At 43.4% G+C, this 24,352-nt stretch overlaps 2 protein-coding genes across 4 annotated transcripts; both read left to right on the top strand.

The window, feature by feature from the left end:
* The first annotated feature begins 6,311 nt into the window (after positions 1 to 6,311).
* rnf7 (ring finger protein 7) lies at positions 6,312 to 9,888 on the top strand. Of its 3 annotated transcripts, none has more exons than XM_061681938.1 (3): positions 6,312 to 6,565; positions 6,676 to 6,723; positions 9,470 to 9,888. In XM_061681938.1, exons 1-3 carry the CDS (start codon positions 6,400 to 6,402, stop codon positions 9,667 to 9,669), a joined length of 414 nt encoding a protein of 137 aa, XP_061537922.1. In that variant the 5' UTR covers positions 6,312 to 6,399; the 3' UTR covers positions 9,670 to 9,888. The 3 variants fall into 3 exon arrangements, with proteins under 3 accessions (XP_061537922.1, XP_061537923.1, XP_061537924.1); XM_061681939.1 differs by having other exon boundaries at positions 6,313 to 6,565; positions 9,473 to 9,888; XM_061681940.1 differs by having other exon boundaries at positions 6,313 to 6,565; positions 9,384 to 9,591.
* A 148-nt stretch (positions 9,889 to 10,036) lies between these two features.
* On the top strand, positions 10,037 to 14,812 carry LOC133405189 (rhodopsin kinase grk7-b-like). Its single transcript, XM_061681937.1, has 4 exons — positions 10,037 to 11,578; positions 11,663 to 12,100; positions 13,116 to 13,387; positions 13,589 to 14,812. The coding sequence occupies exons 1-4, from the start codon at positions 10,982 to 10,984 to the stop codon at positions 13,914 to 13,916; spliced, it is 1,635 nt and encodes a 544-aa protein (XP_061537921.1). The 5' UTR covers positions 10,037 to 10,981; the 3' UTR covers positions 13,917 to 14,812.
* The last annotated feature ends 9,540 nt before the right edge of the window (positions 14,813 to 24,352 follow it).

The following is a 24,352-nucleotide window of genomic DNA, read 5'->3' as shown; positions in this document are numbered from 1 at the left end:
GCGCCTACCTGAGGGAAGGAGCTGGAAGAGCTGGTGACCGGGGTGCAGACGGTCCGAGAGGATTTTGCACGCCCTTGTCTTAGTTCTGGCAGCGTGCAAGTCCTCAATGGTGGGTAGGGGGTTACCGACAATCCTTTCAGCAGTTTTGATTGTCCGTTGCAGTCGGAGTTTGTCCTTTTTTGTAGCAGCACCAAACCAGACTGTGATGGAAGAACACAGGACCGATTCGATGACCGCTGTGTAGAACTGTCTCAGCAGCTCCGGTGGCAGGCCGTGCTTTCTCAGAAGCCGCAGGAAGTACATCCTCTGCTGGGCCTTTTTGAGGACGGAGTTGATGTTGTTCGCCCACTTCAGGTCCTGAGAGATTGTAATTCCCAGGAACTTGAAGGTCTCGACGGTTGACACAAGGCAGCTGGACAACGTGAGGGGCAGCTGTGGCGAAGGATGCCTCCTGAAGTCCACGATCATCTCTACCGTCTTGAGCGTGTTCAGCTCCAGGTTGTGTCGCCCGCACCACAGCTCCAGCCGCTCCGCTTCCTGTCGATATGCAGACTCGTCACCGTCCTTGATGAGGCCGATGACAGTGGTGTCATCTGCAAACTTCAGGAGCTTGACAGTCGGGTTCGCTGAGGTGCAGTCGTTCGTGTAGAGAGAGAAGAGCAGCGGAGAGAGGACACAACCTTGGGGCGCCCCAGTGCTGATGCTGCGTGTGGATGAGGTGGCCTCCCCCAGCCTGACCTGCTGTGTCCTGCCCGTCAGAAAGCTGTAAATCCACTGGCAGATGGCAGGTGAGACGCTGAGCTGGAGAAGCTTGGTTGAAAGGAGTTCAGGGATGATGGTGTTGAACGCTGAGCTGAAGTCCACGAACAGGATCCTCGCGTAGGTCCCTGCACTGTCGAGGTGTTCTAGGATGAAGTGCAGTCCCATGTTGACTGCATCATCCGCAGACCTGTTCGCTTGGTAGGCAAACTGCAGGGGGTCCAGCAGGGGACCTGTGACACTCTTGAGGTGGTCCAGCACGAGACGTTCAAAGGACTTCATGACCACAGATGTCAAAGCGACAGGCCTGTAGTCATTCAGACTAGAGATTGCAGGTTTCTTGGGGACTGGAATGATGGTGGAGCGTTTGAAGCAGGATGGAACTTCGCACATTTCCAAAGATCTGTTAAAGATCTGAGTGAAGACTGGAGCGAGCTGGTCCGCGCAGACTTTGAGGCAGGATGGGGACACATGGTCCGGTGCCTGTTGCTTTGTTAATCTTCTGTTGTTTGAAGATGCGTCTCACATCCTGTTCATGGATGGTTAACGCAGAAGTCAGAGGTGTGGTTGTGGTCGCGGGTGCGGCCGGGTGGGTGTGTGGAGTGAAACTGTCCTTTTCAAATCTGCAATAGAAGGTATTCAAGTCGTTGGCTAGTGTGCTATTGTTCTCAGCTTGGGGGGATCGTCGCTTGTAATTAGTCAGCGATTGGAATGCATGCCAGACTGATTTCGAGTCGTTCGCGCTAAACTGTTTTTCCAACTTTGCTGCATAGATCCTCTTTGCAATGTTAATTTCTTTAGTAAGCTGGTTTCTAGCTCGATTATACAGGGCCCTGTCCCCGCTCTGATATGCATCTTCCTTAGCTTGGCGAAGCTGCTTAAGTTTAGCAGTGAACCACGGCTTGTTGTTGTTGAATGTCCGAAATGATTTTGTTGGTACACAAACCTCTTCACAGAAACTGATATAGGATGTGACAGTGTCCGTATATTCATCCAGGCTGCCAGCTGAATTTTCAAAGACACTCCAGTCTGTGCAGTCTAAACAGCTTTGAAGTTCCATCTTTGCTTCATTGGTCCACTTTTTGACTGTTTTCACTGTAGGCTTCGCACATCTAAGTTCTTGCTTGTACGTCGGTATTAAGTGAATTAAGCAGTGATCAGACGAGCCCAGGGCTGCACGAGGTATAGCACGGTATGCGTTTTTTACCGTAGTGTAGCAGTGGTCCAAAGTATTATTTTCCCTGGTAGGACAGTCGATGTGCTGCTTGTATTTAGGGAGTTCGTGGTTGAGTTTAGCTTTGTTAAAGACCTCAAAAAAGGCCATTCATGCTTGAAAGAAACCCTCCATTTCCATCCTGAATTAAAATAATTCTGCAAGGAAGAGTGGGCCAAAATATCTCCACAGAGATTTGAAAGACTCATTGCCTGTTATAGAAAACACTTGAGTTCAGTTGTTGCTCATGAGGATGGCCCAACCAGTTATTTGGTTTAGGGAGCCATTACGTTTTCACACAGGGGCAGGTAACTGAATAGTTTTTATTTCCTTCATAAATGAAATCACCATTTAAAAACAGCATTTTAAGTTCACTTGGGTTATATGTGTCTGATATTTAGTTTATTATACCTTTGTTTGATGATCTTAAACATTAAAGTTGAGAAACTATGCAAAAATATCAGAATTTGAAAAGGGGGCCAATATTTTTTTCACGGCACTGACGCAGGCAACTGTTGTGATGTCATGCTTGATGACGAGTTTCCATTTCTTTTGTTTTTTTTCTTCTGGTGCGTTATTTGCTTTCAACACATTCAAAGCTAACTAATAATATTGCAATGTCCTGCTGGTGAGTCATTTACACTCTTGTGTGGCTTCCTCTTGACTAAAGTCTGAAAAGGAACATCTGTAGTGCACAATACCAAAAAATAGAAGTGAAATGAACTTATTTTGAACTTTTTTGCTGTTCTTGTTCACTGTTTTAGTGGAAAAATGTAAACCTGTAAGCTTGGAACACTTCTTATGTCTCCATATTTACATTTTCAGCAGCATGATATACACAAGAACAAACCTTAGTATGTGAAGGATAACATACCCAGCGGAAACTGATATCAAATGTTGACTTCCCTATAAAAATTTCATCATGAGTTTTTATCTCTGAAGTATGTGCTGACATCCTACTGTCAACATCTGACTGCTTGTTTTTAATCTTAGTTAATTTTCAAATGCTCTACTTCCTGGAGATCATTCACTTTGAGGTGTTCAAGGTCTAGGTAACATTTTGGCAATGGCGGGCCGTGAGTCTCAGACCTGGGCCTTCAGCGACCGCATCCACTTCTTAATAACACCATCACATCGCAAAATAATGCACAAAAACGGTATATAAGTAGTATTGGGGGAAGCTGAGACAGGACGAGTGTTGTGCAGCTTTTCGGGAAGAGGTGATACAGGCTCTCGCTGGACGGGAGGAGCTTCCAGAAGACTGCACCACTGCAGCCAAGGTGATCAGAGAAGCAGACAGGAGACTACTTGGTGTATCTTCTGGCAGGAAAGGAGGCGACTTGGTGGTGGAACCTCACAGTACAGGAAATCATACAAGGAAAAAGGTTAGCTAAGAAGAAGTGGGACACTGAGAGGACCGAGGAGAGGCGAAAGGAATACATTGAGATGCGACACAGGGCAAAGGTAGAGGTGGCAAAGGCAAAACAAGAGGCATATGATGACATGTATGGCAGGTTGGACACTAAAGAAGGAGAAAAGGATCTATACAGGCTGGGCAGACAGAGGGATAGAGATGGGAAGGATGTGCAGCAGGTTAGGGTGATTAAGGATAGAGATGGAAATATGTTGACTGGTGCAAGTAGTGTGCTAGATAGATGGAAAGAATACTTCGAGTAGTTGATGAATGAGGAAAATGATAGAGAAGGGACAGTAGAAGAGGCAAGTGTGGTGGACCAGGAAGTGGCAATGATTAGTAAGGGGGAAGTTAGAAAGGCATTAAAGAGAATGAAAAATGGGAAGGCAGTTGGTCCTGATGACATTCCTGTGGAGGTATGGAAGCATCTAGGAGAGATGGCTGTGGAGTTTTTGACCAGCTTGTTCAATAGAATTCTAGCGGGTGAGAAGATGCCTGAGGAATGGAGCAAAAGCGTACTGGTGCCCATTTTTAAGAACAAAGTTGATGTGAAGAGCTGTGGCAACTATCGAGGAATAAAGTTGATGAGCCACACAATGAAGTTATGGGAAAGAGTAGTGGAGGCTAGACTCAGGACAGAAGTGAGTATTTGCGAGCAACAGTATGGTTTCATGCCTAGAATGAGTACCACAGATGCATTATTTGCCTTGAGGATGTTGATGGAAAATTACAGAGAAGGTCAGAAGGAGCTACATTGTGTCTTTGTAGATCTAGAGAAAGCCTATGACAGAGTACCCAGCGAGGAACTGTGGTACTGCATGCGGAAGTCTGGAGTGGCAGAGAAGTATTTTAGAATAATACAGGACATGTACGAGGGCAGCAGAACAGCGGTGAGGTGTTCTGTAGGTGTGACAGAAGAATTTAAGGTGGACGTGGGACTGCATCAGGGATCAGCCCTGACCCCCTTCCTTTTTGCAGTGGTGATGGATAGGCTGACAGATGAGGTTAGACTGGAATCCCCGTGGACCATGATGTTTGCAGATGACATTGTGGTCTGCAGTGAAAGCAGGGAGCAGCTGGAGGAACAGTTAGAAAGATGGAGGCATGCACTGGAAAGAAGAGGAATGAAGATTAGCCAAAGTAAAACAGAATATATGTGCATGAATGAGAGGGGTGGTGGCGGAAGAGATAGCAAGGGTGGAGGACTTTAAATACTTGGGGTCAACCGTCCAGAGCAATGGTGAGTGTGGTCAGGAAGTGAAGAAACGGGTCCAAGCAGGTTGGAACGGGTGGAGGAAGATGTCAGGTGTGTTATGTGACAGAAGAGTCTCTGCTCGGATGAAGGGCAAAGTTTATAAAACAGTGGTGAGGCCAGCCATGATGTATGGATTAGAGACAGTGGCACTGAAGAGACAACAGGAAGCAGAGCTGGAGGTGGCGGAAATGAAGATGTTGAGGTTCGCTCTCGGAGTGACCAGGTTGGGTAAAATTAGAAATGAGCTCATCAGAGGGACAGCCGAGGTTCGATGTTTTGGAGACAAAGTTAGAGAGCGCAGACTTCGATGGTTTGGTCACGTCCAGAGGAGAAATAGTGAGTATATTGGTAGAAGGATGATGAGGGTGGAGCTGCCAGGCAAGAGAGCGAGAGGAAGACCAAAGAGAAGGTTGATGGATGTCGTGAGGGAAGACATGAGGGCAGTTGGTGTTCGAGAGGAGGATGCAGGAGATAGGCTTACATGGAAAAGGATGACGCGCTGTGGCGACCCCTAACGGGACAAGCCCAAAGGAAAAAAAGGAGAAAACGATAACAAAAGCAAGAAAAAGTTATTTTAATCTTGCAATGGATCACCGTCAAACAACTCCAACAGAATGCCACCCTAGGCGGCTGCCCGTATTGCTCACATCGGAAACCGCCCCTGGTAAGTGCAAAACCGCGTACATATATACATCAGAAGTGTCATAACCCGAGGACCCTCTTTTTTTGGCTGCAACCAGCAGAGGTGCTGTAGTGTCATTTTGATTGCGTCGTGGCCTCAAGAACAACATGAAATCATTACTTCGACTGTTTACATTTAATGGACTGACAGTCGGCGGCACGGTGGACGACTGGTTAGAGCGTCAGCCTCACAGTTCTGAGGACCAGGGTTCAATCCCCGGCCCCGCCTGTGTGGAGTTTGCATGTTCTCCCCGTGCCTGTGTGGGTTTTCTCCGGGCACTCCTGTTTCCTCCCACATCCCAAAAACATGCATGAATTGGAGACTCTAAATTGCCCGTAGGTGTGACTGTGAGTGCGAATGGTTGTTTGTTTGTATGTGCCCTGCGATTGGCTGGCAACCAGTTCAGGGCGTACCCCGCCTCCTGCCCGATGACAGCTGGGATAGGCTCCAGCACGCCCGCTACCCTAGTGAGGAGAAGCGGCTCAGAAAATGGATGGATGGATAGACTGACAGTCTCTAGTCTAGACAGTATTTATGGTGACGATTATGATCCGATTCCTCAACAAGAACCACTAAAACCACTAAAACTAACTAAGTTTTTGTACATTTAATGTGAAGAGAATGTTTAGTTGGCCCTCACTCAAAACCGTCTGTTGTTTTGGAATTCAGTTTTTTGGGGGGTACAAATAACTTTAAACAGTTTCTGTTATTATGGGTAATTTTGTGCAATATAAAAATTCATGGGGTGGGGGGTGAGTCAGATTGTTTGTGAATGTGTGAATGAGAGGCATTACCTTTGTGCACTTTGTAAAAAGCAGATTTATAAAGTTCACTCCGTTGCCTTGCATTAGTTAACGAGCAGATCTGACATCGTCTATGGAAGAACCCCCCCCTCACACACTCACACACACACACATACTAGTTTTACTCCGTAGCGCCCCCTATCGGTGTCAACGGTCACAGACAATTGGACCTTCGCCTTTTCCGTCCATTTTGGTTGGCCATTGGCTAAGATAACGATGCTAAGCTAACTCGGTAAGGGCTAGCGCATTTGTGCGGCGTTTGCAGCCGCAAACATGGATGACGGCGACGAGCTCGGGATAGTTCTCTCCCACAACACCTCCGCTGGCTCCAAGTCGGGGGGGGACAAGATGTTTTCACTCAAAAAGTGGAACGCCGTCGCCATGTGGAGTTGGGATGTCGAATGCGACACTTGTGCCATTTGCCGGGTGCAAGTGATGGGTGAGTGTGGTGTCGAAGCTAGCTAACCTAGCCCAGCTGCTCTCCAAACAAACAAACAAATGCCGGCCGGTCGTTTAAATCAAATGTAACCCCGTTTTTTCCGTTTACAGATGCTTGTCTCCGATGCCAGGCGGAAAACAAACAAGAGGACTGTGTTGGTAAGATGACGTCAGCTGCGAAATGCATAAGTTTATGTGAAGCCGCTTCGCAGCTATCGCGACTTAGCCTAGCGGAAGCTATACAGGGGGTCCTCGATTTACGCTCCCGACATACGACAGTTTGAGTTCGGGTTTAGGCGCTCGGCATAGGAACATGGCTTAAGGCGGCACACAAAGACATGCTCAGTTACCGCCGTACTTTCTGTTTGGCATTTAATTATTATTTAGTGTTATGGCATAGAAAAAAGGGTTTTCATACAAACGTTTTCTGACATTTGAATGTTTCGGTGTTAGGAATGGCGTGTAGAGAAGTAGTCAGGCACAGTGGCGGAGCAAGACTTTTATCCTTGGGGTGGCCAAGGTTATTTCAGGGGGTCCACAGACTATGACAATGAATTGTTCCTCGACCAATGAATTACAATCACTCTCTAAATGTTGCAATCTACATACTAACACACAGAAGATGAGGTTTGTGCGCATAAATTAAAGTTTATTAATATTTACAACACAATGCGCACACTTCAACAAATTTTCAATCACAGCGTAATCCGCTCACACAGTTATCCACTCACACACACACAATTACCCACTCAGAGGGGCGAACATGCAAACTCCACACAGGCGGGGCCGGCCGGGATTGAACCAGTCGACCACCGTGCCGCCACCACTGTAGATGTAAATTTCATATTCAAACTTTCAGCTGCGAAGTGGGTCCCAACTGGTTTTGCCTCACGAGCCAAAATGTAACTTAGTCATTAAGTCGCAACTGACATTTTTGACATTCTTTAGCAACTCAAATTTATTTCACAAAAAAATATCCCAGTAATACAAAAGCCTTTATGCACAGTTGAAAACATGAAAACAGTTGATATATATATGAAAACATGAACAAACATGACAAATATGAAATAAAAAGGCACACTTTTTTATTAAGAAAAAGGCAGACTTCTTTTTTTTGTATTTGACAAAGGCAGACTTCTTGAATCAAATAATACAATAAAACGGACAAAATACTTCAGCAAAAAGGCAGAATTCACTTGAATTACAGGTAGGCTATACCTATTTTAAACACGCTAAATTGGAGATACTGGTGAAATTTCAGAAATCAAAACTGAAATATAAAGGTAGGATTAACTTGAATTCCAGCATTTATGCTTTTTAAACAAGTTACACTTGTGAAGCTCATTAAGAAGGAGTTTTGTGATGCCCTCAACTCCTGAAGTTTTCTTTGAAAGCACTCCACTAGTTTGTCTTAAAAGTGTTTTTCGCTAGCCTGTTGTGCAGTACATTATGCCTGAAATAACATGCTGCATTGAAGAAGAAAAAAAATGAAACGGTAACACTTTTGACACTGTAGTGGTCTTAGTATTAAAGCCTTTAAACAATATCAGTATACCAACAGTTTAGAGACATGACAAAGGGCAAAACGTTAATAATCCCCCCCGCCCCTCCTTCATGTTATATTTCATTTAAACAAACAGAGCGTGAAACGGCTATCTGGCCGATTGCCTGCTAGTTTCGTTCCTCTAAAATCATTGGAGAAACACGTCAATATAAGCAGCAACCCGAATGAAATGTACATGTTAATGTGGAGTGGCTGTTGGAAGCTGACACAGGTCATCTGGAGACGCCATGAGATGTAACTTGTCCATGTGCCCGTGTTTGTGTGTGCCAGCGGGCGAGAGAGACTCGCACACTGCACTGGCTGCTTATTGAAACACTGCATGCGCGCTGGGTGATAAGTTTGAACTTTAGCTTCATGCCCGTGGCTGCTAGCAAAACAATCTTAACACACTTTTTTTTTTTTTTTTTTTTTTTTTTTTATAAAAAACAGTGACTCGTTAGGATACCACCGTAAAACTTACTTTACAATGACGTCGTAGACTGGCTCTGGGGCAAGTCATCATCATCTGTGGCAATTCTTCTTCCTCTCCTAATAAATGTGGATTACAATTCTTTGTGGTACATAGCGCCAACTACTGTACAGGAGGGACTTAGCAGTCAAAAGGTGTCACTGATTTCAAAATGCAAACAGCTCCTTCCGACAAGACATGCGGTGCCGTGATATGGCAATCATCCGAGGGGGCACCTGGGGGGTCCAATCAGATTCCAGGGGGGTCCAGTGCTACCCCGGCCTCCCTTCTGGTTCCACCCCTGGTCAGGCGGCCCATCATTCTTACTTTAAAAAAAAAAAAATTGCGCTTCAGAAATATTTTCTCCCCCCCAAGTATGAATTTACTTCAGCGTCAGCATGGGTAAGTGATAGATGAGCCCAACAGAAGTGACATCCTGTTTTTAAGTCAAGGTTTAGAACTCCTCTTTTTCCCCCTCATGCTTTTCCACTTTTAAATGATCTTTCCTGCACTGTACTCTGCTTTAATTGTATTTTCATTTTTCTCTTTGTTTTCAATGTTTATAAGCATTTTTCCCCCTTTTGTTTTGAAATTATTTTAATCATTAAAACACATTAAGTTATCCTGTGTATGAAATGCGTTATATAAATAAATTTGCTTTATCTAAAAAAAAATGTGTATCTCTAAAAAGCCAGGTCACTCATAATCCAAGGTACCGCTGTAGTCGCTTACATTGGGTTTTAAAATACTTTGTATATTACTGCCTTACTGTTTAGCTCAATATACAACCCTTTTCTTCTGTTTCAGTTGTTTGGGGAGAGTGTAACCATTCGTTCCATAATTGCTGCATGTCCCTTTGGGTGAAGCAGAACAATCGCTGTCCCCTCTGCCAGCAGGACTGGGTGGTTCAGAGAATCGGCAAATAAGGCCAGCTCCTCGGCGACGTGATTCACAGACGTCACCTTTTATGCACCCGAGGGACACAAATCTGGCCGTGATCGTTGCGACGCCTCGCGCAGAGCCGCTTTCTACAACTCTCCTCGACCATTTGATTGCATGTTCCAGTATTCCCAGTGTCAGAGGCAGGCAATGAACCAAGCAGGTGGATGCCACACACACACACACTCTGACTCGTGGCTCGCTGATTGATGTGCAAAGGACGGAAGAGTCACGAGGAGAAACGAGATGACACTTTGCAGTGTGTGGTCATTTGTTAGCTTTACAATTTTTGTTTGTTGGGGGTGTTTGCCACATGTCAAATATGTGACTAATTTTCAGGAATAAAGGTTTGTGTATGGCTGTAAACTGATTCATTTTGCTTCTTCGTAGTCCACTATAGTCTGATTTGGATTGTATCGGAGCTGTATTATTAATATTTAAAATGGGTATTATAAGCATAATTATTAATATGGCACTAAATAATTTTGCAATAACGACCGAAAATTTACAATGCAGAGAAAGTTAGCCCACTGCAATGTAAGCATGCTATCTTCTAATATATAATTGGATTTTTACTGACCCAGATTCAGACTCACTGCATTGACTTGAATGGCCTACTTAGAACATCTACTCCAGCTGATCAGACCAGCATTCCTTCCTCTATGAAGTGTACCTTTCAAGTCGTGCGCTGCCTTTTTATTGCAAAAGTAGTAGCGGCAGGGATGGCCAAACCTTTTCCATTGTTGGTCACAGAATAATAAGGAGCCCGCTTCACTTTGTGTTTATGAAACATGGTAAAGCCAATTCACTATACTGTAGGTCAACATGCTAAGCCGTTCAACAGTATTTAACGAAAGAAATGGGTCTATTGTGTGCTGTAGCTTTTATTTATCATTCTGCCATACATGTTGAATATACAAGGGTTGGAAAGTTATTTCTCAAAGGCCCACAGTCTCAATAACAATAATTTAAAAAAAAAAAAACAATCATGACTAACCACCAAATCTCTACCAAATGTAAATCTCTAAGGAATAAGTTATTGGTATGATTGTGATGTCGAAATAATTTGCATTAAAATATTGTGTTAACGCTAAAATTACTATTAAAGAGCCTCTGAATGATTGGTCATTATGTTGCCGATGGGTGTACATATGGTCTGACCAGCTCCTTGAAATGTATTGAAGGACTAACTTGTGGTTGGGACCTGCCAATTGTGACTTAAGGTGGCAGCCCACATACTGCACGTGGGCACTTTGCGTCTCCTAAAAATAGGCCCGACTAAAGCCTCTTAAGTTCAAGCCACATAAGTTGCTTTCCCTGAGTGCCAACAAATCCTAGAGGATAGTGGCACTTTTAATGCCTGAAGGGTTGTGACAGGAGGGATGCTTGCAGGTGCTCTCTGGGTGGTTTGACCATGCAGGGTAGTGAAGTAGGCCCCCACGGTTTTTACAGGTGGGGCCTCCGGTATGAGTGACCTGCTGGTGGAGGAGCTGGTGGCCAACACAGCGTACCTCAGGGCTCAGTGGAAGGACACCGATGAGCTGCGAAAGGAGAGAACCTCCCCGACTCTGCCCCTGCCGAGGAGCTCCTCAGTTCTGCAGGAAGCGGAAGGGAAGCAGTACGAGTCGCTTTGTGAGCAGCAGCCCATTGGCAGGAAGTTATTCCGGCAGTTTCTCCTCAGCTGTAACCCGCAGTACGCCGCAGCCGTCGAGTTCCTGGAGGAGCTGGGAGGATGGAGTTTTGCCGAAGAAGACACCGAAGCAAAGGCCAGACGGAACCTCCTCTTTAAATTGTGTCGGCCCGAGTCCAGGAGTTTTCTGTCTTTTCTCAAGGGAGACGCTGTGGAAGCATGCAAGCGCTTATCAAACAACATTGTTAATGAGACCACACTGAGCCAGATGAGAGAAGCCACAAGAGACTTCCTGCGCGGAAAACCTTTCTCGGAATACCTGAGGAGCCCATTCTTTTACAGGTTTCTGCAGTGGAAGGAGTATGAGAGACAGAAGATTAGTGATAAATACTTTCATGAGTTTCGGACATTGGGGAAAGGTGGTTTTGGAGAGGTAGGTGTTAAAAACAACATTGTTGCCTGGTAGAAGTAAGCAATTGTGGTTTCAATGAAGGTGTTCTGTATTGCACTTTTGCAGGTGTGTGCAGTGCAGGTGAAGACGACAGGACAGATGTACGCCTGCAAGAAGCTGGATAAGCGACGCTTGAAGAAGAAAGGTGGTGAGAGGTTGGCCCTTCAGGAGAAGAAGATCCTGGAGAAGGTTAACAGTCTTTTCATTGTGAACTTGGCCTACGCCTACGATAACAACACCCACTTGTGCCTGGTCATGGACCTGATGAATGGAGGAGACCTCAAGTTCCACATCTACGAGCTCGGAGAGCGCGGTATCCGCATGGACCGTGTGATTTACTACGCGGCCCAGATGACCATGGGCATCCTTCACCTGCACTCGATGAACATTGTCTATCGCGATTTGAAGCCAGAAAACGTGCTGCTGGATGCTTACGGCCATTGTAGACTGTCAGACCTCGGATTGGCTGTCGAGCTGCCGAATGGGAAAATGATCTGCCAAAAAGTCAGTCTGGCGGCCTACTCATCACTTGACCTGTGCTTAGAAATTTTTTTGTGTGCTCCGATGCCATCAGCAAAGCCTATCTGAATAGCAGAGCACATTCTGCTATGCTGTGTTGTAGTAAAGTTGTTTGGGGTGGTTTTGCATTGTTGTGTTTACCCCAAAACAACAAATATTAAAAGAAAAAAAAGAAATAGATTTGAGTGTACTACCTTACTGAAAAGCTACCATAGCATTTCCTTTCTGAGGACGTGCCTATTGCAGTTGTGTGTTCATCCCTTAGTGCACTGTGTCAAACCAGATGTGGCCCACAAAAGCAAAACGTGCATGGACTTCCATAATTCTTGCTAAAATCTGTAACATTTTTCAATAGTCATATTTAATAAATAATAACATTGAAATATTACAAGCATTTTTGGGGGGGGGGTTACCAAACCCCTTTTTACAGGAACTTGAAAAATAGTTGAACAAACTATTGTCCTTGACGTCTGATTTCAAAACTAGTTTTCCATTAATTTGTTGTGTATATGTAATGATATGATGAGGCGATTCAATGTTTATATGGTTTCACAGTCATACCGGTCCTCGGAGGGAAACTGAACCAACAATGTGGCCCACAACAAAAATTAGTTTGACACCGTTGCCTTCGTGCAAGAGGTTTACCAGGAATAGATAGTCCACTCGGCTCCAGTACGCCCGCGACCCTCGTGAGGATAAGCGGTACGGAAAATGGATGGATGATTCTTCGTCCGGCGCTGACAGACGAGCACTGTTAGAGGCCTGTGTGACCCAAATGAACCCTATTAAAAGCAGCCTGACTTTAGAGTCCATGTTCGTGTTTTCTGTTAACGTTAGGTGTTAAATGTTTGCTTTGCCAATGATACATACACTATGGCAGTGCCTCACCAGATCCAACCGATGACAGTAGTGGTGGGAAAAAAAAGCTTGTTCTGTTTAATGCAGACTCTTTCAACTGAAGTGACTCATTTTCTCTGTATGTGTGTGTGTGTGTGTTCAGGCTGGTACAACTGGTTACATGGCCCCCGAGATCCTGATGCAGCAGTACTACAGCACATCTGTGGACTGGTGGGCGCTGGGCTGCACCATCTACGAGATGGTGGCTGCTCGCCTGCCCTTCCGAGACTTCCGCGAAAAGGTGCAGAAGAGTGAGGTGACCCGGCGCACCATGGAAGACCTGTGCAAGTTTCAACACAAGAGATTTGACCCGGCTACCAAAGACATCATCTGTTGCCTCCTTAAGAAAAAAGCGGCACATCGCCTTGGGTGCCAGTAAGTACAAAGCAAGGCTTTCAATGAAGATTGTTGGGGTTCTGCGGCTGCCATTGATCTAGGTGTGAAAAGTCAAGCTACTGAAAACAATAATATTCTCTAGGTTGCTGACATGTTGAAAAGTGAAAGCATTCAAAACTAATGCTCCAACCTCTGTTTCATTACTTCTCCTGCCCTCATCCATCTTATCTTTCATACCAGAGGTGATGACCCACGAAAACACCAATTTTTCAAGAACATTAATTTCCGTCAGCTGGAGGCGTGGAAGTTGGAGCCCCCCTGGGTGCCAAAACCCAACGTGGTGTACGCCAAAGACACAGACTACTTCGACGACACGTCAAAGGTTGGAGACATTGAACTGGATGCCACGGATGAGACCTTCTTCGAAGAGTTCAGCACGGGCGCCGTGCCAATCTCGTGGCAGAAGGAGATGATTGACAGCGGGTTGTTTGATGAGCTCAACAGGCCTGAAAGGAACGGCCATGATCAAGTGATGGCATGGAAATCAAAGACGTGCGTCATCTTGTGAGCATCCCATCTAATCCTCAATCAGGATAAGCTACACTTCTCCTGAATACTTGAAATGATGCTGCTGGTCTTAAATAGGATCCTTACACAATAAGTACCTCTAATAACATTCAAATTACAATCATCCTCATTTGATTGAAAGAGTTTGATAGCAACTTCAATGTTGCTTTTCTCTTTAAATCATTATTGTGCCAGTCCCTACAGTTAAATGCTCCCCCCCCCCCCCCCTCTCTCTCAGCATGTTAAAATGTGTCTTTTTTTTGGGGAGACAGATGAAAACCTTGTTGGAAACATGCAGTGTGTACTTTTCTGCAGCTAACTGCGGTTTACTGCTGCAGTAACTGCACATTCATACAGGTTGGTTTACAGCAGAGTTCCGAATTTCAAGTGGAAACATGGCGTAGTCTATCACCAACCCATGCTAATGCAGTAGTAAAGTCACAATTACACTTCTAGGCCTTAACTATGACATAATCAAATGAAAATTATGTAGGCTTAACTCAGTACAATGGGAACTGACCGTGCCTTCTTGTGCAGTGTGTCAACGTATTGAGCAATACTGTAAAGTAGCACACGTGGGGTGTAGTAACACAATTAAACCACCAGATGTCGCCAGACGCCCGTGAAAGCCATTCCTCATATAATTTCAAGTTATAAACGCTGACCTTTCCTGCTTTAATTAGTGATAGATGTACTGTAAAAGGAGGAAAAAACATGCCAAATGATTCCATCTCCTTATTGTTCTCCAGCTCCATCCACACAACAATCCTACGACAGATAGTAAACAGATTAAGGTCAGCAATGTATTGGCACTTTAAATCCTAAATGTGTATTCCTTTCCTTTTATCTAATACCATGTTGATGCCTTGTTTTTATATAAATACTGTGCTTATGTGTGTGTGTGTGTGTGTGTGTGTACAGTATGTTCAAATAACACACATTGCTTTTGCATGTGCAGTCCTCTGGTATGAAAACATGTCTTAAAGGACGTCTGCCTATTTAACGTAATATTACATTTTAATGTTACCAGGGTGTGATGTTTTACTTGTGAACTTTCTGATGTGTAGTATATTTTCTCGTATATTTGGTTTTGACCGTTAGACAAAACAGTGGTGGGACGTGACAGAGTTCAAATACGTCTTTAGGTATCTGTACTTTACTTGAGTTTATTTATTTATTTATTTTTTAAACACTTTTACTTTTACTCCCTGTATTTGAAAACAGAGATCTGTACTTTCTACTACTTACTGTGTCAAAATAGGCTTTTGAAAATAGGCCAAGTGAAATTGGATAATGTCCCGCGGCACACCCGATGATGTCTCTCGGCACGGAAATGTGCCGCAGCAGAGAATCGAGGCACTATAACACTAATAATCACATTGATGTTCGACCATCTTCGAGCTGATACTAACGTGGAACGTTGCTGCTTGCGCATGCTCATCTCATAAAGATAAACATGGAAAGTGGCTGACCAAATGCACGATGGCAGGTCTGTGAAGGCGTCGGAGGTCGGAAAACATCGTTGGGTCGAGACCGAGAGGTCACTGACTGCGGGGAAAGTGAGAGCCAGGCATGCAGGAGGGACGTTCAGTTGAGGGGAATGTTTCTGTTTTAACCACAATGGAGAAAGTAGGGCCAGCGGAGGTCAAGGTTAACCTACAAGAATGAAAACTCAAATTAAGACTTGGAAAAAAGTCATATGAACGTTGTTGTGGTAGAAGGGCGACTCCCACCTCTGCACAGGAAGTGTTTATTTTTGGTTAACGTTCAATTTGCTCTGCTTCATCGCTTGAATTCCTCACGTTTCCACAAATAAGTGAATTCCGGCTGGGCGCTGTGTGTGTATTTGTGTGTTTGTGCGAGTGTGTGCGCCTCAGCTCTCACACACACACACACACACACACACACATCACTTTGGGGCTATTTCTCAGACTTGCCGTCATTTCCGGGACACTTTCCGTAAACCATATTTTTTAAGGAGAATGCGCTTTGTGGCGAAAAGTGATTCCTCTTTTTACTCATAAGGCTTGTAAAGTAACTATGGCGACAGTGTTCTTTTAGAATTGGGAAAGTGCAACATTTTTGTTTTTACGCAGATGACTTGGGAAAGGATCTTGAAGATCATGTTTTGTTTTGTTTTGTCTCCACCTGAATGCAATTGATATGATACAAAATGCTGATTACAGTATTTCTCAATAGCTAAAACACAAACCTCTGTTGTTTGAACCAAATGCTCAGTGACCAGAATCCACTTATTGATTGGTCAACCTTTTGGTAGAACCTTAAACACTTTTCACCTAGTTAGACACAACCTGAAAACATATTTTAACCCACTAAAACACGTTTTGCACTCTGATGCCCGTGTGTTGCATAATGGTAAGCACAGGTAGCAAAAGTGAAACTCAAATTAAATAGATTTTTAATGTAATTTCAATTAATTGGTCACACTTGATCACGGAGAAAGATTCAGAGGAAAACAGCGATTTGCTTTTTTTTCATTTCGTACATGTTTACAGTATGACTACACAGTGTTGTACACAGAAAAGTGTTTCAATACATCAATTTTCCATTATAGGCCTAGTAGCTTTGGATTTATCAATCTAGCTATCTATTACATACTAAACAGGATTTTTGTTTTATTTTGCAAAATGCATTCCTATTGTGAACAATAAAGTTTATTCCTACAGCTTCGCGTGTATTGAAAAAAATACATACAAAGTCAAATTGGCACTAAAATCCATCCATCCATCCATTTTCTGAGCCGCTTCTCCTCACTAGGGTCGCGGGGGTGCTGGAGCCTATCCCAGCTGTCATCGGGCAGGAGGCGGGGTACACCCTGAACTGGTTGCCAGCCAATCGCAGGGCACATAGGAATAAACAACCATTCGCACTCACAGTCATGCCTACGGGCAATTTAGAGTCTCCAATTCATGCATGTTTTTGGGGTGTGGGGGGAAACCCGAGTGTCCGGAGAAAGCCCACGCAGGCACGGGGAGAACATGCAAACTCCACACAGGCGGGGCCGGGGATTGAACCCAGGTCCTCAGAACTGTGAGGCTGACGCTCTAACCAGTCGTCCACTGTGCCGCCGCACTAAAATCAATTAACTTGAAGTATTTCAATTGGCACCCTTTCCCAACACATCTAACCTCTGCTTTCTGCACACCTGTCACCCGAAATAAAGTTCTTCCCCCACAAGTAGAAAAAAACCCAAGGAAACAGCTCTAAGTTCAAGAAGTCACAGCATCCTGAAACCTGAGTCAGCTGGAGTCGTTTAAAGCTGCCTGATGTTCCTTTTTGCCCTGCGCTGGAGGCTGATTGGAGATCAGTACTTCAAGGGAAGCACTTTACAATCCTTCTCCTTTCAAAGAAAATGTGGTGCATATGTTCTTGTACTTTGATTACAGTACAAACGTGTGTGTGTGTTTGTGTGTGTCTCCGGAGAAGTGCTCTAAAAGCAATCGATTCACTGGATGACAATAAGGCAAAAACCGAAATACAAGCTTCAGGCTGGTATTTCAGTTTCTTGGAGTGTCTCAACTTTGATTTAATTAGTTAGTGCTTTTCGCATTCTTTGTTAGTGATTCAAGAGTGACAGTCTGGAGCGACTCCAAGTACTCTCTTATTAGTGTGCGCTCTCCTGGCCACTTCCAATCTGTCAATATATCACCGTATTCACTTACAGCATGTCCATCCATCCATTTTCTATGGTCCTTCAGTCCTCAATACGGTCTCGGGTAAACTGGAGACTATCCCAGCTGGCTCGAGGTCGAGGTTAGTGGTTTAACCCCTGAACCGGGGTACACTCTTCACTTCAAATGTTGCGTTGAGATACAAGCAGATTGAACTGCACAGGCGATCGTGCATGTGCTCTACTGACGGCAGTGTTCAGCACTAAACAAGTGAGATTCGGCGCTCCCGGTGTGATCCCGAGGTGGGTAGAGGAGCCAAATATTGTATTCGAACAAGAGTCGTGTTACTTTAGAATCATATGACCCAAGTAAAAGTAAAAAGTACTCCTTGAAATATACTCAGTGAAAAAAAAAAAAACTACCAAAGTACTGAGTAACGTCTGATTTATTTTTTTAAATCAGAGCAGGAATGTCAACTAAAAATAAATAATATATAACTAAATTAAATAAGAATGTTCAAATTTAGATATTGCTGAACAATATCACTTAACCTAAAGCATAATAAATACAATCTTTATCAAATAAAAAACAACAACACTTGCATAAGGCTTTCCAGAAACATTATTTGCTTTATCCACCAAAGGCAGGCGCAGCTGTCACGACTCACTTTAATTGGCCCGCAGAGCCCAATAGTAGACTTTTGTGCGCAGACATGTGACTTTCTTGTGCCGTTTGATTGGTGAACTTGAGCCAAACGTCACTGTGGTAATCACGGCGGATTGGAGCCACGGCGCCTGATGCGGAAGTCAAAAACAAAAGTCTAAAAATAGATCGCGCATGCAATTATTGATCAATAAAAGTAGCAAGCAGCATGTAGACTATTGTAACGGAGTAAAAGTACCATTTCCATAAATACTCTGTGGCAGCTGACAACAGTCAGGTGATGTCACGCAAGCAGCTCGGGGGAGGTAAGGTTTTAAAGATATTGTGGAAGTAATCATTTTGCAGGTGCATTATTCAGTTTAAGTAAGGCTCAGGGGGTCATCACTTCATTTTCAGACTTTGTGACTGTTGACTGACTTGACAACAGATACACATTCAACAGTACTGATAGCACTATGCTGTACTCGTCCGAACTTTGAACGCACTTTTTCATGCCTTGAATGAGAAACTTCGTTCAAACCTTTGACTGGTAATGTATAAGGGGTCCTTGGTCGAGGATTTGGTCGCTATGGTAAGCACTCCAAATCTGCCCCGTTGACCTGGCTGGGGCATTTCAAAACAGAATCTTCTTCCGGTGAAGCCATTTTTTGGTTTGATTTGGATGTATGCTTCGGGTCATCGTGATGCTCCAAAGTGAAATCCTTCTTCATCTTTAGCTTTCTAACAGAAGCTCGACGGTTTTGTGCCAAACTTGACTGCTACAGTATTTTCATGTTCTAAAGTCCCTTCACCTTGACGAAAGCACCACTTCCAGGTGAAGAAAAAAAAACAAAAAAAAAAAGCCCCCGATAACGACCAAAAAGTTCAACGGTTGGATTCTCCGAGCCATAACACATTCCCACATTCTCTCCAACTTGTTGCAATTCTTTTGGGGGGTCGAAGCGGGACTCAAAACCCAAATAGTGACAGATAACCTAACTCCGTCCAATGTAATGTCCAATGACTACATACAGTATACCATAAATACGGCAGTTGCCAAAGCTTTGCTGTGTATCGGTCACACGAAATATATTTTAGGCTTTTAAGCCAAATATATTATGTGAGTACAAAATGAGTCTGTGCTGATGTTGGCACACCAGAGTGTTTGTTTGATGGAGTGTGTCCTCAGAGGTATTTCATCATGTTTTGACAAACAGGCTCATATCTCTCAGCCTTTCAAATCCAACATTGCTCAAGTTTCTGCTTGAGTATAGCAGAGGCCATAACACATAGAATGTTTTCACCAGGAACAAATCTAATAGCTCTGTAACCTTATCGGCTTTTATTCTGGTCTGATGTGACTAAATCAATAAAATAACTGAATATAAATACGGAGGATTAAAGGGCTGAGCTGTATCTTGTGACCATCATGAGGATGAGGCCCATGAGTTTGCCCTCGCTCGAATGCCAAGATAAATACACACGCAAGACACAGACACACACGCAGTCCCCAGATGTTTCTCGGCATAGCCTATTGTGACTCTACCACGATTTGTTCTTCTCGGATGTTGACCTCTTTTGCCCTTCAAAACCGTCACATTTTCTACTTTTCCACTTCTTTGCTCAATTTCTCGGGAACCATCTCAGAAGCACAAAAGCTGAATAGAAATGTTCTTGGATGCGCAACCTGTCAAATGCCCGTTTGCGCGTATCCAATTGACTGCAGTTGTACACACTTGCTCCAGAGGTTATTTATGGGCGTATCGGGGTGTTCGGTTACAGTTCGACTTCCCAAAAAAGAGGCTGTTAATCTTGCTAAATTTGTCTGCTCCTATGATCTTCCGACTGATGGTCATCTGTTGGGTCACCTGAGCTATTTTTAGAACTGGAGCTGCATTCGGAGAGCACTTCCAAACGTCGTCGTAACTGATTGCCGGGGATACCACGGCAATACACGACTCCGTTGTTGATGCTGTTGTGACTCTTTGCTCTTCACCCAAAAATATGGATTTAATCGCATGTTTCTATTTCTTCACTCAAGCGGCAGAGAATATTTTCCAGTGCCCTAATTCCTTGAACAAAATACCACTGATACACACGATGCATTGTCTTTTTAAAAAAAAAAATTTTTTGTGCCCGATGGAAGCGTAGAGATGAGCATATATGTGCGCAATTGATGCAACAAAGCATTTCAAGCCTAATGCACCAGAGCTAGCGTCACCTGTTCGAATCGAACAAGTACGGTTAGCTCGTCTGGATGAAAGAGGAAAAATCGAAAAACTCCGAGCCCAGCGCAAACTTGGTGAACCCCAAGTTGTGTAGCAATATGTGCTTGTCTTTTTCTTTGCGGCACACACAATTAAGAAAAGCTCATGGCTTTGTTGTTCGCGTTGTTTTCGGCATCATCCTTCATGCCCAACGGATGGCATTAATGCCTTCTTTGTCTTTATTAGGCATGGGCAAGTATCAGATTTTAATGCTATGATAACCTTGAACAAAAATGTTGTGGTTTCACAGTACTGTGGTAACGCAATTACAGCTCTGAAATTCATTATTTTGAACTGTTTGGTTATATAACTTTTTTTATTCCATTGAATGCAATCTATTTTATTTTTAAACAACACAATCAAATATTTGGTACATTATTACATGTGTACCATGTTGAGTTAAAATAAAGTATAAAATAATAAAATAAACAGTGAAATGTTTCTAAATAAATTCCAAATGTAGTACCTTAATACAGGTTTTACAAGTGCAAAAGTTTGAACTTGGAAAAATGGACTTTATTATTACATTTGTATGGAAATGAGAGAACACATTTCTGCTTTATTTCTTTTAACATGCTCTATGCACATTTCTGCCTTTATCTCTCCCCTGTGTCCTCCAATAGGTGAGAGTTCTATATGCAGCTGCTGCAGGTCACATGCTTTTATCGGATTGTGAACATAATCAGCACACACACTCTCGTTAACATCAAAGTGTGTCTCCCCCCACCCCCCCAATTCGGTGCATTGACCCCTGTGTTGTTGTTTTTTTTTGCGTTAAGTACACTCGCCATTACTGCTGCTTGGTGTGAGGAGATGGAACATTTCTCTGAAGATCTGTAAATATGATCTCTTAAACTGAACACACGCACACACACGCACACGCACGAACGCGCGCGCGTGACCGGACCTTGGCATCTCTGCAAAGAACCCTCTGATGGAGTGGCCCTCACTCCTCATTTGCCGTTTGAGTTGGCATTGGCAGACGTCTCCTAGGGTCCCCGAGCCCTGGCACACACACATACACACGCACACACCTACACACTCACTCACACTCATACACCGTACTTCATGGAGCCTGCAGGGAGCCAAACTGCTCTCACCTGTTGTCTCTGGCAGCCTAAGAGGAGACGATTAGCGCCCAGTACTGACAATATGTTCTTTGTTTCCCTCCGTGCCTCACTCCAACTCTCCGCCATCTTTCAGTCTGTCACTTGTGCCACCGCTTTCTGTATTTCGCGTCTAGTGTTTCTATTTGTGTCCATCTGGCTCACTCCCTTGCTCTGCTTTCTTGCTTTTTTTTTTTTTTGCTCCCTCTGGTGCCCTTGTGGCCATGGCAGCAGCATGTGGAAAAACTGTTGAGCATATTATCACAGATCATCCAGATAATCCCTTTATAAATGTGTTTTGCGGTGGCGGTGACCACATGTGCTGCAGGGGTCGCATCAATGAAGGATGAACTCATCAGGCTCGCTCTGTATCAAGGTTTAGAGGAGTCACCCTGCTTGGCATGAGCATATTCCTTTATGTGCACTGCGACTTGCAATCTGCCCTGTCAGCACACTAGCGCAGGCTATTAGTGCAGCAGCGGAGAAGTGGGCAGCTTTCCAGTTCCTGGGGAACCAGTGACGTCACCCGCGACTATGACTCAATGCAGATTTATTCTGTTGCTTCATGAACCGCGTCAGACTTATTTAACTTACTTGGATTTTGCCAAGCATGAGCAAGAGCAATGGAAACCTTCAAGGGTCAAAGATCCTCGAGCAAAGCGATCGTTATAAAAGTTGCACTGGAGCTATATCATGCTAAAAAAGGTCATCATGAAGCTGATTTTTGTGAGAACTACATGAAGATGTATGGCTCACTACAAAATCAAATTGTTTTATATAGTTTTTTTAAAGGCCCTGTAAGGTGAATTCAGAGATTTGTTTCTAAATATTATACATTTGAAGATAATTGCTTTTAAAAAGTGCAAAGACCGAGAACTATACAGTAGTCAGTTTTCCAAATTTTCTTGGCATGGCTAAAAGGGCGCCTTTTGACGCACTTGGCATGCAGCACGAGTCACCCCTGCAACAGCGTACAGTTAGCGAGCTAGCTATGCATGCACCCCAAAAATACATCTTCCCGGGATGCCACAATTTACAAAACAGCTCGGTGTTCTTATTTAAATGGCCAGGTATTGCGTATTTTGTGTTATTCAGGCTACCGTAATACTGTTTGCTGAAACGCAAAGCATTGTGGGGTTTCTAACCGGCAGGCAGTATGTGCTCAAATGCCCAATGCTGAATATCGTGTGGCGCCATGTTTAGTAAACGGTTGACTTTCCAGAAATTGTCTCCGTTATGTGGACCTACACACCGACACAACACCAAGTGAGGATGTGAAAAGCGCTGTAGTGGATTCCCATCTGACTTCCCTGTGACTAAATACATGCAACTTAATAAGCCAAGTGTTCCTGTTGCTATTAATGAAGCATGGCTCTGGGCCTTGAGACTCCGGGAACATTCAATTCTTCCAACTTTCCAAAAGGAAGTGACAGCAGGGGTCCTATCTGCCTTAGGCTTCAACTGGATCCTCACCTGAATACACATTGTGTTTTATATTAGGATGGAAGAAATGAAAGAAGTCCACAAACTATGAATATAGTACATCTGTTTGCTATTAACCGGAAACCTGTTGCTAAATCGATATATTTATGTGTAAATCACAGACCTAATTTCAATGGATTTCTTCAAGACAACTTGTAATGTCGGCCAGTAGCGTGGATGGCAGTGGCGTCCGAACTTTCTTCCCAGGTCGGGCCATAGGTTATTATAGTAAACGAAAACGAACGAAAGAACTTAAACTGAAAAAAACATTTTCGCGAATGAAATAAAATAAAGACGGAATGTTTTTTTTTTTTAAAAAAAAAAAAAAAAAAAAAACCTTAACGAAGTAAAACAACTTTTTACGTTTGCAAAACTAACTAAAACTAACTTTAATTATCGCGAAAATGTCCTTCCCTTACATCTTTGTCGATTTATTTCGTACATGAGCTTTCAGCGTTGATTTTAAATGTATTTATTTTGGATAAATACATAAGAGTTGCACGTTTGAAAGGTTGAAATTGTATTTTTTTGGGTTGAGTTTTTAATACACAGTACTTATTGTGATCTTTGTTTCCCCCTCACACTTCACAAATACCCTGATGAAAAAAAAACTAAAACTAATACCAAAACGAATAAAAACTGAAATTAGGCAATTTTGAAAACAATTTACACTAACAAACCTGCTCGAAAAACTAATTAAAACTAACTTATTTTGAAACAGAAAAGTCAAAACGAAATAAAAACTAACTATAATGGGAAATCCAAACCTACTATAACCCTACAACATCTACGAATACAAGGGCCACTTTAACATTCTTCGATTTGAATTTATTAAACACGCTAAAAGCAATCCATCAAGCAATTACGCAGTACAGTGTATTATAGTTATCAAGTAAATGTGATTTGTTCACAAATTTAAACTTGGCACGGAACAGGAAGTTATTCATCAGGATGTTATAAAGACAAAGGTGTTTCTATTTTAGTTGTAAATAGTGTATTTGCATCTTTGCTTATTTAGCAAAGCTCTATATAAAATCAATATTTTTTTTATATGTATATACACATTATTGGACGTAATAGTTTGGTGATGAAGATGGAGCTTTACTTCCAGTGCGGTATGAATATTTTGAGACTAGCGGCGATTAAAATAGCCACAGCGAGTGAGGCTAACTGCTAATCTCATCCACAAACATCTTATTTTTGTCTCTCACACGTCTGAAGACTGTTTATCCTTGTTGGCCGGACATTTCGCTGCTCCACAGAACGTCATACAACGGCTACAGCAGGAGATAGACGGGTTGAAAATTC

This window comes from Phycodurus eques, chromosome 7 (genome assembly GCF_024500275.1).
Source record: "Phycodurus eques isolate BA_2022a chromosome 7, UOR_Pequ_1.1, whole genome shotgun sequence".
Taxonomy (NCBI): Eukaryota; Metazoa; Chordata; class Actinopteri; order Syngnathiformes; family Syngnathidae; genus Phycodurus; species Phycodurus eques.
This window is presented reverse-complemented; position numbering and strand designations above follow the sequence as displayed.